Below are 17309 nucleotides of genomic sequence, written 5' to 3'. Positions count from 1 at the left end.
CACCTTAAGACAACAACTTATAATCACTAGCTTATAACAACGGCTTATGAACAACAACTTTTATCAATAGCTAAATCAATAATAAATTAAATATTATTATTCAAAGTTTCTAATTCACTTACTTTTTTTGATGACGTTCTAATTCATTTACTTAAATTGACTAACAAACCTATTAATATTTTTAATCAATTGGTCTGATGGTATTGGCTTGAGACCTGGGAGTGTGCTTTTCTTAAGGTCTCAAGTTCAATTCTCACCGGTGCCAATTTAGGTGGGCTAGTTTAGCTTCTTCAAAAGAATATTTTTAATCAATTCAATTATTAAAGAAATTGCTTAATAATTAAGTCCTGGGCAAAACAAAACTGGAACGGTTCTCAGGAGGTTAGAGATTAATTTTAGAAATCGGGAAAAAAGTTGAGTTATCGAATTCGAAACAAAAATTAGCAAAATTAATTTTTTGATGCTAGGTTGCACTGATGCATAACCGGTTTGAACCAATGTAAATGGTTTCTGAAAAAATTGAATCGATTTAAGGGGTCTTGAATCGATGTAAGGCAAATTTGGACAAGATGAACCGGTGCATAATAAGGATACACCGATGCAAGGAACACATGAGAGAAATAGAGAGGATCTTGCACCGGTGCAAGAAGGTCTTGTACTGATGCAAAATGCCTAGAAGGCTAGAACCCAACACGAGCCGATTAAAGTAGCAGTTGAAAATTGCAGAAAACATAAAACTCCATTAACACCCACCCAAATGTAAAAATATTATTATAACTAAATTAGACTAAACGGTAACAGAAAAAAGGCTAAACAAAGTATCACAACTCAAAAAAAATTTCAAACAATCAGAACTCAAATAATTTGAAAGTTAGAATTTTTTTTTATGATTTACCTTATGACAAAGAAAGATGAGTTGAATCTTCTTCTGCAAAGAAAAAAAAAATGCAAAATTGATTTACCTTATGACATATGTGTTCATCATTGTCTCGTTTTTTTAATTCAATGGCTGTTTATCCTCAAAGTAAAAAAAGTAGTGTAGAAGAGAGATGAATAAATTACGTAGTTAAGATGAGGATGTAATAAATAGTATGAGAGAAATGACTAAAGAGGACACAAATAAAAAATCATTGATACAAAAATTATCTTAACATAAGTTAACATACATAAATAAGGGGAAATCTTGTGGAAAAAAAAAATAAAGAGGGAGAAAAGGTGACAGAGTACCATGTGATTGGGATTTGGAACGTGAGCAGGAAAAGGGAGAAAATGTTTTGCAAAAAGGAAATAAGTGAGGTCAAAATGGTCTTTTCGTCAGGGTTTAGCTCCTCTATTATACTTTCTGCGCGAAGGAGAGCAAATTAGTTTTTGGGGACCTACCCACCAGTACTTTCTACGTATTTTGTTACCCTCACGTAGTATTTCGGAAATGGATTTAGTAAAGTAACCCCTAATAGCCGTTGGATTAAAAGTGAACGGTTGAGATTAAAACTATAAAAAGTTATTAATTATAACGGGATTAACCAAAATCATTTGATTATGTTTCTAGGAATGAAATTATTGTCTACTTACTGAGTGAAACTATATAAAAAAAGTATAACAAATAATTTACATCCGTCTTTCTCTCCACCATGTATCTTTCATTCCTCTTTCGCCTCAATTAAACAATCTCACTCCTCTACTAAACAATGTACCCCGTATTTAGTCTCAGGAAAAATTTGACCTACAAAATGCTGATGTGCCACAAAAACATGGCGAATAATTTGCTGAGGTGAGTTAATAAAATTTTCACCCATTTATTTTTTTCAAACGATTTTTCTGCCATTTATTACAATTTGTAGTATATTTTAATGTAATATTAATTAAAATATAAAAACAAAACAACCTAATTAATAAAAAATGAAGAAAATTCACAAATTCTAATTCTACAGATAAAAATGCTAAAATTCTTAAATCGGATGGTGTGTCTAGGTTTGAATTTCAACTCATTCACTTGTGTGACTATTGTTTGTCTATCTACAAAACGAACTTGAAGGTGGGTTAGTTAAATAATCCATAGTTTCAATTTGAGGCTAGAAGTTCGCAATAATAAAGACGATCTCTATGATTATAATATATTGGCTATTAATATTATGTAATAACTCTCTCCATTTTAATTATAGGAGAAAAACTTATTTTATTTGTCCCTAATTATAAAAGAATTTTTTTTTTTATGATTTTAATAATTACTTCCATTTTTTTTACAAAAATAATCACTTTCATTTATTTTCATAAAAATGAGTATTAATTACATTTAATTTTGCTCTCTCTCTAGAACGACCAGAGTTGTAATTAAGCAATTTGAAAAAAATCTAAAGACTAAAACTATATTTTATCAAATTAACCATATAAAAATTAGAATAATTAGAATTAATTTAAGCTAGTTGAATTGAATGAAAACAATAAAGATACACAAAATCTTTTTAGTAGAGCACTCTGCTCTAACAACACGGAAAAGCGCAGTTGGTTATAACAAACTACAAAAGACCTTTCAAAAAAAAAAAAAAAAAGAAAGAAAAGAAAGCAGAGAACGTGTAACAAACTAGAAAACGTGAAGCTTCATCACCGTTGAGTTGATATCTATAACAATATATAAAGGGGATAGGGGAGTTTGGGCTGAATTTTTCCTTGGTCCATTTTGCCCTTCACTATCATTTGAAATAACACTTAACAATAATACCAATAATACCCTTGATTGGCTCTCCAGGTTGCTTTAGTGTAACCTTCTCCAGGTTGCTTCCCCTCATCAAATGTTATCAACATCATCGCCATCATCATCTCATTGGAAGCAAGATTGGCTCTCTGGAAAATGATCGCGTCTTCCATGTTAGCAACGAATTCCATAGTTCTCTTTCTCTCTCTTGCGTTGTTTCTAAAAGTGTGAAATGATAGTTCTCTTTCAATTGGTTTTTCAATATTGATAATAGACACAACGCAGTGGCCTGGGATAAGTAATGTTAAACAATTGGAAACAATTAACTACGTGTAAAAACAAAGTAGAAAAAGCTTCATCGTCATATATATATATATATATATATATATATATATATATATTGAAGTCAAAATTTAATTGGAAGTCAAAATATGGAGTTGAGTGGAATTGCAAGCTCACTGAATTAGTTTTACAATAAATTGATAAAAGAGATGTGAACATTTGTATGTAAACTGTGATTGATAAACAGAGCACCAAAACATTGCAATCATCAATATACAGAAAATACTAATTCATATCATGAGCTAGCGTCCATACAAATAATGATTCAAACATATAATGTGCAACGCAGTGGTGAACATATATATAATGGTGATTATATCCACAAAACTCTAAAATCATTGGTTAATTAATATCTATGAACAACCAAATTTCATCGATGAAGAATCACAAAATATCGAGAAATTTGATAGAAGATTAGAACTATGGAATTCGTTGCTAACATGAAAGACGCGGTCATTTTCCAGAGAGCCAATCTTGCTTCCAATGAGATGATGATGGCGATGATGTTGATGACATTTGATGAGGGGAAGCAACCTGGAGAAGGTTACACTAAAGATCAGAAAGATCTCATTGCAAAACTGCAAGAATCGACCGATTCCGAGAAGAAGAAACTGCTTCTTTATCTTCAAAGGAGGAATGAACTGATTGTGAAGATTGCAAATGGCGATCGAGCGTGTACGTGACATTCCACCACCGGCAGCGGAACAGTAACATCTTTCTAATCTTCTATCAAATTTCTCGATATTTTGTGATTCTTCATCGATGAAATTTGGTTGTTCATAGATATTAATTAACCGATGATTTTAGAGTTTTGTGGATATAATCACACCATTATATATATGTTCACCACTGCGTTGCACATTATATGTTTGAATCATTATTTGTATGGACGCTAGCTCATGATATGAATTAGTATTTTCTGTATATTGATGATTGCAATGTTGATCTACTATTGATTCCGTTCCATTCAATTGATTCCAACTATTGTTGATGTTTGGCATGTTTTGCTAGCGCTTTCGCTGCATGATAAACCTCGAATTCGATCGTCACCGATTTTAGTATCAATCAACCTTTTGGTGCTCTGTTTGACACTCACAGTTTACATACAAATGTTCACATCTCTTTTATCAATTTATTGTAAAACTAATTCAGTGAGCTTGCAATTCCACTCAACTCCATATTTTGACTTCCAATTAAATTTTGACTTCAGTATATATATATATATATATATATATATGTATGACGATGAAGCTTTTTCTACTTTGTTTTTACACGTAGTTAATTGTTTCCAATTGTTTAACATTACTTATCCCAGGCCACTGCGTTGTGTCTACTATCAATATTGAAAAACCAATTGAAAGAGAACTATCATTTCACACTTTTAGAAACAACGCAAGAGAGAGAAAGAGAACTATGGAATTCGTTGCTAACATGGAAGACGCGATCATTTTCCAGAGAGCCAATCTTTCTTCCAATGAGATGATGATGGCGATGATGTTGATGACATTTGATGAGGGGAAGCAACCTGGAGAAGGTTACACTAAAGATTGCAAATGGCGATCGAGCGTGTACGTGACATTCCACCACCGGCAGCGGAACAGTAACATCTTTCTAATCTTCTATCAAATTTCTCGATATTTTGTGATTCTTCATCGATGAAATTTGGTTGTTCATAGATATTAATTAACCGATGATTTTAGAGTTTTGTGGATATAATCACCATTATATATATGTTCACCACTGCGTTGCACATTATATGTTTGAATCATTATTTGTATGGACGCAAGCTCATGATATGAATTAGTATTTTCTGTATATTGATGATTGCAATGTTGATCTGCTATTGATTCCGTTCCATTCAATTGATTCCAACTATTGTTGATGTTTGGCATGTTTTGCTTGCGTTTCGCTACATGATAAACCTCGAATTCGATCGTCACCGATTTTAGTATCAATCAACCTTTTGGTGCTCTGTTTGACACTCACAGTTTACATACAAATGTTCACATCTCTTTTATCAATTTATTGTTAAACTAATTCAGTGAGCTTGCAATTCCACTCAACTCCATATTTTGACTTCCAATTAAATTTTGACTTCAATATATATATATGACGATGAAGCTTTTTCTACTTTGTTTTTACACGTAGTTAATTGTTTCCAATTGTTTAACATTACTTATCTCAGGCCACTGCGTTGTGTCTACTATCAATATTGAAAAACCAATTGAATGAATTGTTCTCCATTCATACGTTTATGTCTCCCATAAATCACTTTTCAAACAAAAAGAGAAAATAACACAAAACTAGCTTTTTCATCATTTCAAGTGATCAATAAGCTAGCTTTGTTATAAGCCAAATTCTCCTCTGATTAGATTGGTGTAAGTTCCCTTTCTATTCCATTTTTATTGGATTCGTGAATATTCCAATTTATTAAGCCTATTTTAGTTTTTCAAAAGCTGTCATAGTAGATGGAATTATGTTTTCTCATTCGTTCACCATTGGATCGTGCTCATCTTTGAACAATAGTTTCACAACAGTAGAACTTTGTTTTCAACACCAGATTGATAAGAAGCTCTAATTGCCCTCTTCCTTTTTCTCTCTTGGTGTCAAATTGGTCAGCACCAAAAGCAATGTTGTAAGGCCTAATTCCGCCAGCACCGATTGATAATAGTCCAAGACCTGCAAAGAAAACTCCTAGTTGCCAATTTTGTGGATGTTCACAAGTTGGTATATGAATATCCTTGCAGCTAATAGGTCTCAATTGATGAATATCAGTTGTTAGTGTAATGGTCAATATTCCCCTGCCAAATAAAATCCAAGATTGTTTATGTTTATATTATGTGCATTCTCAGTTCTCACATGTTAATTAAATAAAAGTGAATAAATAAAGGATTGAAAAGCTTGGTATATCATTTGTAGCTAAATCACGGTCTCTTTGGTTTTTGGTACATAGCTAAATCACAGTCTTAACATAGTATGATTATATTAGACGCAACTTCTTATTTATAATTAATACTATGTGACTACGGTTGAGGATGGTTCATATTCAGGGCCCATCCTGACTATTTGAAGGCCCGATTTATATAATAAAAATGGGCCTTTAATAAAAAATTTAAAAAAATTATTCTCTATTTAAATCATTATTTTTTACTCCCTCCGTTCCTTTTTATTTGTCGTTTTGAAAATTTAAGGTTATATTTTGTCTATTATACCCTCCTTCCTATTTTTTTTTATCGACTAAATTTTAGATAATCTTTTTATGGTATTTTTTTTCTTTTTACTAAACTTCTTCATATAATCTTTTTATTGTATTTTTTTAACTAAACTTCTTCATATAATATTTTTATTGTTTTTGTTTTGTTTTTTTTTTTTTGAAAAGGCAAAAAAAAAACTGGTTTGTTTGTTGTTAGTTGTTATGATCCGCCTTTAATTTTTTTGGCGGTTTTAATTTTTTGGGAAGAGAAAGTGTGTGCTAAAAAATAGGAATTTGTTGATGGATTAAAATTAGGGTATAATATATTCCAAAAAAAGAAAGGTATAATTGGAAAATAAGGTAAAAAATACACTTTCTTAATTTGACTTTTTTTTTCTCAAACAACACATAAAAAGGAACGGAGGGAGTATTTGATTGAAATTTTTTTTCACCAAACATATGATATTTTATGAACATTGGTAATATTTAACCATTATTATATGACCTCAAAATTAATTTATCAAGTACATCTAATATTTTATAAAAACTAACGATATATAACTATTATTATAAGACCTCCAAATCTTGAATTGAGACCTCCAAAATTTTATGAACATTTCTAATCATTTTTAATGGTCAAGTATATCTTATGCGGAGTTGTTTTAAGTATTGTCAACATTTTTCTTCAAAGGACTTTGTGAAGTCAATGTTGATGGTTCTATAAGTTGATTAAATTCTATAAGAAATTCAGTTGTTAATAACTTGATTCAAATTTTACAAAGAAATTAACTTTAACTCTCAATGCCGGTATAGGAAACTTATTTCATGAAAGTTTGAACTTTGAATACTTGGATTAAACTCTACAATTTAAAATTTTAACATTTGAACTTAATTGAAATATTTCTAGATCAGCAAATAAAATTTTTAAAATTCCAGCTTCTTCATGATAGGGTTCCACCAACTCGCCAAAATCTATGGAAAAATAGGATTTTAGCAGGACCCTGGCAGTATTTTGTGGTGCGATGGATTGTTTGTTGTCATGTGTGATCTTGTCATTCGGGTGTGGTCTGAAATAATTAGGTGGTTATCGATCTTGCTTAATTGTTTGCCTGATCTCTTCGAGGCTTTGTGGGGGCTAAGAGGACTAGCTAGGATTAGGTTAAGGTTGTTATTGGTTTGACACTCATTTGTGTGGTCTATTTGAAAAGTCTAGAATGATTCTATTTTCTGTGGGATGACAGTAATTGTTGAGCAACTCGTAAAAAGTATAGGAATAGCCACAGATTTTACTCGAAAACCATTTTCACGGGATGACGGTAATTGTTGAGCAACTCGCGAATTTAGTAAAGTTCCCGTGAAAATGGTTTTCGAATAAAACCTGTGGTTATTCCTATACTTTTTACGAGTGAGAGATTCAACATGTTCTTTGTTGGAGGCCGATAGAGGTGTGGGGCGACACCATGCTTGGGTCATTTAGAGTGTGGTTTGTTTGTTGGCGATTGTTTTGGCTACCTTTGTTTGTAGAGCCTGATTCATTTTTCCTTTATAGGGTTGATATAAAGTTGTCTAAAGTTTTTGATATAATACGGAGTAAATTATTTGTTTCTATGCTATGCCTAGTTTTTCTACCAAATTTCAGGTATTTAGGGTCTGTTTGGCAAGGCAAAGAAGCTAGCTTTTAGCTTTTAGTTTATAAGCTAAAAGACCTGTTTGGTAACGGTCTTTTTAGAAAGAGCTTTTTCATAAGCTATTTCAAGTAGCTTCTGAGCCATAAGTCAGAAGCCAGAAATCAAAAGTCAGTAGCTTCTCAGCCAAAAGCTATTTTTGCCGAACAGAGCCTTAGTAGTATTATGAGTGGGTGGGTGTTGCCTCATTAGGGAAACAGATTTCCTGCTGTCCATTATCACACAGTTTTCACGCAGTAGTTGATCAGGACCGTCCGATCTAAAATGAGTGGTTGAGATCTCAAACTGTTAAAAATCATAGAAATCTGTGCTGCATAATTACAGCTGTCTGATTAAAGATCAATAGTCGATATTTAAAACAGCGGCTAACTGTGTGATATTTTTACTGTAGGCAATCCAGATCCCCTCATTAGTATACTAGTTTCTTTCTGTTTAACTTTAATTTTAAAGTTCTGATTGTTAGGTTACCAACCTTACCAACTTTCAAGATAGTGACCAACTAGGTCAAGTAATAGGCATTTGGATTTCTTAAGCCAAACCCAGATTTTATTATTATAATATTAAAAATGAAAGAGCAAATTACACTCTCTGGATGTTTTAATTACATTTTTCTCTTATACAAAAATATTAAATAAGTAATCTTCTCTCTTAAAAGATGATTGGTTTAAATTCTCCTCTCCCCACTTTCTCTATTAATGTATATATTTTATTTTTCTATTTTTGATTCACAATAACTTAAATTTTTTTGAATATGATTATAATGGATGAAGCAATACAAGATTAAATTTTATTATATTATAAAATCATAAAACTAATAATAAGAAAATATTCAGAGTTAATTATTAGTCACATTGTAAGTTATAAAGAAAAAGAAGATTGATTTCTCAAGTGTGGCTTAAAGTTAATAGCTCTCATAAAAATATTCTTTATGTTAAAATGTAATGAATATTTAATTTTTTAGGGATCAGAGTGTAATTCAAATAGGGGTGAGATGGATAATATAACTGATTAAACTAGTTGAGCTAAGGGTTAAAGAAGTTGGAAGTCAAGGGTTCAAGTCCTGACAAGGTATAAAAAACTAGTAGTTTAGACGTTAGAGTATAAAAAGGGAGTTAAATATAATTTACTCACACTATAGTTGAGACCACAACTCTTTAGAAATCAAATAAATCTGGTAAGAATAAAACTTGGCCTGTAATATTAAACAAACATGCAGCATAATGCATTCTTAAACTATAGTATTTCAGCAGCAAAATGTAAATGTTGATGAGATAAACCTTACAATCCAAAAAAGGTATTTATAGTTTCATCAGCAAGTGGTTCCAGTTCCAAGATTTGTGCTTTGTAAATCTATAAAATTAGTGGCAAGCCATAATATACAAATGCTCCTAATATGTTACATAGCTTAAACTTTCTAGTCATAAAAAAACACCCCTGACAAAATGAAATCCAATTTAAAATTAAAATAAATCACAAACACAATTTCCTGAAACTGAAACTAACTTTACATCGGCTCTCTTAAATATTATAACTCACTCTTAAATATCATAACTCATAAGACTTAAGAGGGCATGCAGAAGGTGGTTGAGTAAGCTGAAATACCAGAGAATTCTGCGTACGAGTTTTTCGACTTTCTGATATGTCGACTGAGTTCCACCATTTGAGTCTGGTCGGTAAAAAAAACCATGGACAGCTCTGTTGATTGAAAAAAATGGAACCAATATCCACACGCACAAAACACTTTAAGCATTTATCTCTGAATTGCATTGGTGCTCCCTGCTGCAACTTCTTCTACCCCAAAACATGTTCGAGCAAGTTGTTTTATCCAGTCTCGGGCCTTCAATTTTATCCTGATCTGTTGTGGACTCTTGTAAGTGATGAGGTGATTCATCTCGTGTTTCCACACATCGTGGTTCAAATGATGGACACGTACCATCATTGCAGGTGCATAGAGGTATTGCCATAGATGGAAATGGACTACACGTGACGGGGCATAGTAACTCTGAAGGAACAGAATCAACACAGTTTCTTTGGATCTCTGGAGTGTGAGAAAGAGACATCTGATCTATGTCACGTGGATGTAGCATGCATGGAGTACAGAGGCCAAGGGACACATGTAATTTATTTTCTTTTGCTTGCGAACCTGGCAACTTGACAAATGAGACAATTCCATGTCTACAAAGGGGGCAAGGGATAGAGCCAGGAGGGCCAAGCATTTCAGAAGAAACGTTACTTGTCGAGCAAAGATAGAGCGCACATCTCACACAAAGTTCATGTCCACATCCTGTACATAAAATCTAAAGGCATCACTTACACTGTTATGCACTATGAAGTACAAACAGGGATACCAAATACGTCGAGACCAATAATAATTTGAGAAAATGATATACTGCGGAGGATGAGAACACTACCAAAATTCCTCGTTCCATACACATAGGTGATAGATAAATTTACTCTAATAGAATGACATTTTCGAGTTCCAACTTTGAATTTTAGATTCTGGAAAGTAGTCCTAACATAATCACTCTTTTAGGTTATGCGTCCATATTTTAATGCAGAAAATGCAAGCAAGCAAACAAACAGAAATTCAAAAGGTAAAGAACGCAGTACCTTCAGCAGCCACTGAACATGGCCTCTCTAGGCATACAGCACAAAAGTCGATCTCATCAGAGGAAGTTGTAGATGATTGCAATCCAAACTCTCTGCAGTTATTTCAAATCAATCTTAGTCCCATTTTCAACATATGTATGTTCTACAATTTTTCTCAACAACTGACTACAAATATCCTTAGGCTCTAGGCTAGGCTTGGCAGCAAATTTGATTTTGTTGTAGAAGATTTTATAAATAGAAGGGAGCTGTGTAGGGTTCGATGGAAGAGAAGAGGCTGTAGTATACACTAAATGCAGGATAGGACGGAGTAATTTACCCTGAATATATTGTGTAATGTCATTTCAAATTTTCATTGTGCAATATCTTTAAGAAAAAGAAATCGCATACATCAAATGCCAACTATAACAGTCCATGACTGCTCAGAGTTGAACATTGATATTAGACAGCTAACGACCAAAGAGATAATATAGATGTCCGTTCATTGTGTAAAAGACTCATGGAAATTTAGAAGGCACAGTGTTCCATTTGTTATCTACAAAATGAACCAAAGTCTAAAAAGTGCAAAAGTCTTGTAATATATAATTTATTCTTTTCTTTTTGTGGAGAAACTTAATGTTACACACCGGTGTCTCACTAGTTCAGAAACGCTTACTTTTTAAATTATTTTCTTATTTAAATGAGGGGTGGTGGTGGGAAGCCATACATGCCAATAGGTTCTTCTAATTATGTTCACCAATAATCTGCCTTGCGTTCCTCTATTTGTTTGTTATGTTGATTATGTAATATATTTTCACACGAAAAAGTTGGGTAGACTCGCAGAAATAGACATAGTGGATTGCAAAATACCTGGCTATGTTGAGAGCACTCATGAGAGGCAAGGACAAATAATTTGAATGAGGGAAGGCAGGTGTTACGGCATCAGAACTAGGTGCTAACAACGGTTCAAGCCAATGACGCCCCCACATCCGAGCAATATCAAGAGGAAGCCACCTAAGCGATGAAGAAAAACAATCAAATTTATATTGATATGTAACAAAGCAAGTAAGAGTTTGCACACAAATACCCTTTGCAAATAAATTACCCGTTGCAATTCAAAGCAGTCCGACTTGCACCCCTTGCAAGGAGGACCTGAAAAAGAAAAACGTTATTGTAGGAGTCAAAATAAAGAGCCAGAAGGTATGTCAATATCATGCAATATTTTAATCTGAAGCAATTCTTACCTGACAGCATTTTAAATTTCCCCCACAAGCAGCGTAATGCAAAGGAGTGCTTCCAGCCCCTATATCAAATTACATCAGTTAAGTTGAAAGGGAAAAACAACAAGAGGAATATAGCAATAGCGTAATAAAACAAAAGACATACCTATTAAATCCATTGATGTTCCATAATGAAATGTCACAGAAGACAAATTTGCATTAAGATCTAGTAGCAGTTGCACACAATCAAAGTATCCATTTAATGAAGCCATATGAAGGGCAGTGATACCACCATCAGCAGTCTTATTTACAAACTTCGACAGGGCACTGCACTGGAATAAAGTAAATAAATTGCTAGAATAAAACATAGACGAATAAAAACTATAGTTAAGTCACGCCTTAAAATGAAATCTCAAATAACCATTCCCACAATAAAAGTATCTATATCTTTTACAACCAATACTTTTATCTAATACTACTTATTCATGTGGGAACAGTAATACTATAATTGCATATGACATAATGAAAAGGAAAGGGGTACCTTTGCTCATGTTTGCTTTTCACATTTGATCCACCACCCTTGTCAGCGGCATCTGAGTGAGCACGTATCGCTTCATACGGAGCACTTGGAACAAAGTCGGCCACAACAAGTCTAATACATCTTACATGCCCGTTCATCGCTGCAAAGTGAAGAGCTGTCCTCCCACTGAGATAATCTGCTCTCATAACCTGTTATTGAATAGACTACACTCTAATGATTTTCAAAATCAAACTTTCATCATAAAAAGATAAGTTTTTTTTAGCAAAACTCACATTGCATCTGAAGAGTAGAAGTGTCTGTGCAACTTCCCAATGCCCATATCTACAAGCTTGCATCAAGGCCGTCTTCAAAATTCAAATCAAGGATCAAATTAAACCATATTTTCTAATCAGTATAGCAAACAAATGTATAAAAACTAAAAAGGGGTGGATACAGATTATCCAAGAAAATCTCCTATATCTAGTAAATTAAGCTTCATGTTATGATTCTGACATCTATTGAATTGATCTTAGATCCATTGATCTAATTGCTTATCATAACACACACTCAAAGCAACAATTTTGCAGAATAGAATCACACCAAAAAATCGGAAATGTATAATCCAATTTCATCAAATATTTAAAATTTACCACTAAATGTAACCATTTCATCTATTAAAATCAGTATAGCAAACAAACGTTTAAGAAAATTACATATATCTAATAAATTAAGCTTCATGATACTGACATCTATTGAATTGATCTCAGATCCATTGATCTAATTGCTTATCATAGCGCGCACTCGCGCGCACACACACTAAAAGCAGAAATTTCGCGGAATAGAATCATAACAAAAAATGGAAAATGTACACTCCAATTTAATCAAATATTTAAAATTTACCATTAAATGTAATCATCTCTAATCCATTAGAATCATTATATGATGTAATTCTTGTTTAAAATTAAAAAAAGGGTACCTGGCCAGAGTAATTTCTTGAATTAACATCAGCACCATTCTCAAGCAACAATGCAACAATCTAAACAAAACCCAACAAGGAAAAACAAATAAATAAATAATCTTTGAAGAAAATAATGAAAAGGGTTAATCAGAGAGATGTGAATTATAAAAACCTCGTTATGACCCTTTGCAGATGCAAAATGAAGAGGAGAATTAAGACCACCAAAAGTGGAGTATTTAGCAAGACAAGGGTTACAGTTCAAAAGCATCTTTGCTTCCACAAGGTCGCCGTCTCTGGCCGCCGATACAAGTCTCTCGCCGGAGGCGGAACATCCAAAGGAATTACCCATCTGAAAGAAAGGTCAACGTCGTCGTGTAACTAACTAAACAACGTAGTGATATCTTCACGCAATGTTATGAAGAAGGTGATGATGACGTGGAAGGTGTGTATATGACTATGAGTGAGTGAGTATGTTGGTTTGGTTGGTTGGTTAGAACTTAACCTGTTTGATTGTGATGTTTTTTTGCTTCTATGGAAAATAAGTTAATTTAGCGATTGAGGTTTGAACTCCGATCACAATTTTAAATGTAGTAATTTTAACATTTTTTTATAAATGTTTTTTTTTTGGGTTAATAAAGTGGATAGAAAAAGTTAATTGAGCGGTATTATTTTTGTCAAGTTAGTTATTATAAACTCATGCACATAAGTAAATAAGTAAATGAGCTGAAATTTGAACCTCGAACATCCAGTATGATAATTTTAGTATTTTTATCGGTTGAATTAGTATTTATGGACCTATTGTAATTATACGATATCATATCAAAGTCCATATTGTATGTTTGATATTTTTATTTTAAAAATAATAAAAATATATGATCATCTTAAAAATTATCCTAAATGTGTGAATGTTTTTTAATCAAACAAACATTTGCAATTAAATAGTAAGATTATTTTTTGGGTACAATAAATAGTAATTTTTTTGTCAAGGAGTCTCTAGCGGATAGGAAATCTACTTTAAAGGTAAATAAATGAAGTATTTGAGGTTCGAACTCCGACTTCTTTATAAATAGTGCGATGTTCCTACCAACTGAGTTAAGTTCACGGTACGAGGACTAAATAGTAGTAAGATTTTATATAGTTGAGTGTTAATATCCATCGCGCATGTTAAAAAAGTAAATATAAAAATTATTTTTTAAAATTTGTGCATTTTAACTTTTTAAGTATTAAATTTCTTGTGTAAAAAAAAATTCTTGCATTATTAAATGCAAAATTTTTATATTAAGATACATAACATGTGTCCGAAGACACAACTCTTTTATATATTAGATTTAAAAGATATATATAATCGGTGTAAAACAATTTTACAGAAACGTTTAATAAAAATCTATTAATTTGTCTTTTGAAACGTGACATAAGACTTGTGGTTTATTATTAGATATTAGTAATGTAAAACTATTTTATACATGATGTGCCAATTAAATTCTTATATATTTATAATGAAATTGAATTTTTAAGCTCTTATTTGTCAAAAAAAAAAAACAGTCTTAAAAAGTTTCAATTTGGGCCATTTATCCCTTGAGCTGCCTTGATGAAATTGATACTTTACTTTATCTTCTTTTGTTCTTTTCTTTCTTCTAACAATCACTTTAAAAAGTTTGGTTCTTTTCTCGTGTCAGCAATTTCAATATAAAAGACCCATATCAATATAAAAGTGAAAAACATCACTAAAACTAATTTATATACTATACAGTGAAAAACATCACACATAATTGCTAAATTTTGTGTTCGAATTAAGATAAAAATGTAATAATGTTAATTTTTACCATTTGAGATAAGACTTATCGAATATTAATTTACAAGAGATCAGCTAAATATTTTGGAAAAAATAGTTTTTGAGATTGTTCGGGGTATGAATATATACATCATTTATTATCTTCGTGTGCAAAGTTACATGTGGTGAGAATTTTTTTCAAAACCTGAAAGTTACATGTGTCTTCATATAGATCTTAATCTTATGTATATATTTTCCAGCTTCGAGAATTAATTCAGTAACGAATGCCCCCCAAACTCTTTTGACTAAGTTGCTATATATCAACTTCTGCAGCACAATTGAGGAATAAACTTATCTTTTCTATGAGTGTCAATTTTACTATGTGTTTTTAAAATTTTGTAGTTGATAATAGTTGGTTTATACTACTCATAGTTAGCATAACGGTTGAAATGGCTAGTCCAATTATATCATAGGCAGACCAAATTATAAGTATTATTTAGTCTAACAACTCGCCGAGAAACATTCGAGGGGTACTCCCAGACATACAGAATGCGTAGCACGTAGTCTCACCCCAAGTGACATTATTACATTCCATGCCAGCACCTCAGCATCTAAAAGTATGACAATGTTTTGTTTCGCCTTTCTAGTTATTTGGAACATATCCACATCGAATAAGTATTAGAATATTTCTAATGTCATAGAAGCGGTCAAATATGAGATAGACACACTCCTTATCTCTGGGTTCAATCATGTATCAAAATCTAAACTGATACGATTCAAATGCAAATAGTAACAACTAAAAGCTTATAATCTCGCACTACAAATAAGGGGTCTTCCCTCAGGTACAATTATATTGTACCCTATGACCTAACATTGATATTGGAGTGTCTTTTGCACATACTACCTTCTAACTTGGAGAAGGAACATATGATCAGTACTCCAGCTACAACCAAATTCTTGAGTGTGGCATAAGCAACCTTTACTAACAGAGATAACCCAAATTTTTCAAATGAGAACAATAATAATTTCCCCCATCCAACCTAACCTTAATATTTATATTGATTTCTATTTATTATTTTATGTACTATCTATATATCACTTTATCCTTTTTCAAAGAATGAGTCCACAGAAATTAGGCAAAGTAAGCAGAGGTTATGAATGCCTTTGCCAAAGTTTGTTTTCTTCACATCTATCATTCACTGGTCCAAATGCAAAGTGAGTGAGTCAACAAGATGGCTTGAGTTTTGAATAAAAGAAGACTATTTTCAAAAGTGTATGGTTAATTGTCTATTGTTGCTTCATGGCACAACAACTTTTAGAACTGTCAGATCTAGAGAGTGTATGCTTGACCAGACCCATAACATAGCTACGTTTGACAAAAGGTGAATTTTCGGTACACATCTTATTTAAATATGTATTTGTACGGTTGTACATTGCTGAAGTTGATAATTTTAACAGGTTCACAAATAACGTTTATTAATTTTTAGACCTATCAAAATTGTCAATCTCATGTACCGATACATATCGATATAAAATGTGTATTACCAAGTTTAAAATGTAAACATCTTTTTCAGCTATGGGGTATAAGTAGTAGGGTGTAGGGTGCATTATAAAGTTTTTGGCCCATGACTCTATGTGGTGCATTAGGAAAAATTCCACTTCATATATATTCATTCATATATCATATCATATAGCTCCAATACAGAAATGAGAGTATTGATCAAATGTCAAAATCTTGCAATGAATACACATAACAAACAAACCACAAGCAAAGGGTAGTTGGATTTTAGATGACAACTAATGAGTGCATTTAAGTATGATATATAATATCTAAGCTTTCAACAAAATAAAGCAAAGTTTCCATCATACATTATGAATGCAGAACGTGCAATTTGTTGTGAATAAGATATGATATGGTCCAAGTGAGCTAGTCACAATAATTTTCAAACAATGACTGTATCACTTTGAAAGATGGTTAATTTGCTGGCTTTAGATGGAAACTTTAATTTATAGTTTGTGCTGTATAGCTTCAAATAGTCAACAACTATAGCAATAATATATGTCAGGGAGTAAGCATATCATTAAAATCCTATTAATAGAATACTGTATCAAAGAAGAAAAATAAAATCAACAAGATAAGAATAATTGTATTTTTAAAAGTTATTCACAATCATTGATCTTTGTCTGGATAATGAAATAAATTATAATTAAAACTATATTGAGGTGCTTGGTAGGAATTACTATATGGGAAGTTCTTGAAAAGGAGAGGGTTTTGAGGATCAAAGTAGAGCGAAAAATAGAAAAATCTTTCATATTTTTTTAGAGAATGCTTTTATAGAGAA

General features: G+C 32.1%; 1 protein-coding gene across 1 annotated transcript; it reads right to left on the bottom strand.

Annotated features, from left to right (window-relative positions):
• Positions 1 to 9190: 9190 nt before the first annotated feature.
• Positions 9191 to 13749, bottom strand: LOC123893644 (E3 ubiquitin-protein ligase XBAT33-like). Its single transcript, XM_045943446.1, has 10 exons — positions 13369 to 13749; positions 13215 to 13274; positions 12532 to 12603; positions 12260 to 12447; positions 11885 to 12045; positions 11743 to 11801; positions 11604 to 11650; positions 11369 to 11512; positions 10523 to 10614; positions 9191 to 10196 (listed from the first exon to the last, which is right to left on the bottom strand). Exons 1-10 carry the CDS (start codon positions 13543 to 13545, stop codon positions 9655 to 9657), a joined length of 1542 nt encoding a protein of 513 aa, XP_045799402.1. The 5' UTR covers positions 13546 to 13749; the 3' UTR covers positions 9191 to 9654.
• Between the last annotated feature and the right edge of the window lie 3560 nt (positions 13750 to 17309).

Source organism: Trifolium pratense, linkage group LG1 (assembly GCF_020283565.1).
Source record: "Trifolium pratense cultivar HEN17-A07 linkage group LG1, ARS_RC_1.1, whole genome shotgun sequence".
Lineage (NCBI taxonomy): Eukaryota > Viridiplantae > Streptophyta > Magnoliopsida > Fabales > Fabaceae > Trifolium > Trifolium pratense.
The sequence above is the reverse complement of the archived record's forward strand: the minus strand, read 5'-3'. Positions and strand labels throughout refer to the sequence as shown.

What these genes read in the sequence shown, in the direction of transcription:
- LOC123893644 (XM_045943446.1), bottom strand. Translation starts at nt 13,545, where the DNA reads ATGGGTAATTCCTTTGGATGTTCCGCCTCCGGCGAGAGACTTGTATCG. An exon ending in CTGCAAAGGGTCATAACGAG is followed by an intron (nt 13,275 to 13,368) that starts GTTTTTATAATT and finishes GGTTTTGTTTAG; the next exon opens with ATTGTTGCATTGTTGCTTGA. An exon ending in AGTGCTCTCAACATAGCCAG is followed by an intron (nt 10,615 to 11,368) that starts GTATTTTGCAAT and finishes AAATAACTGCAG; the next exon opens with AGAGTTTGGATTGCAATCAT.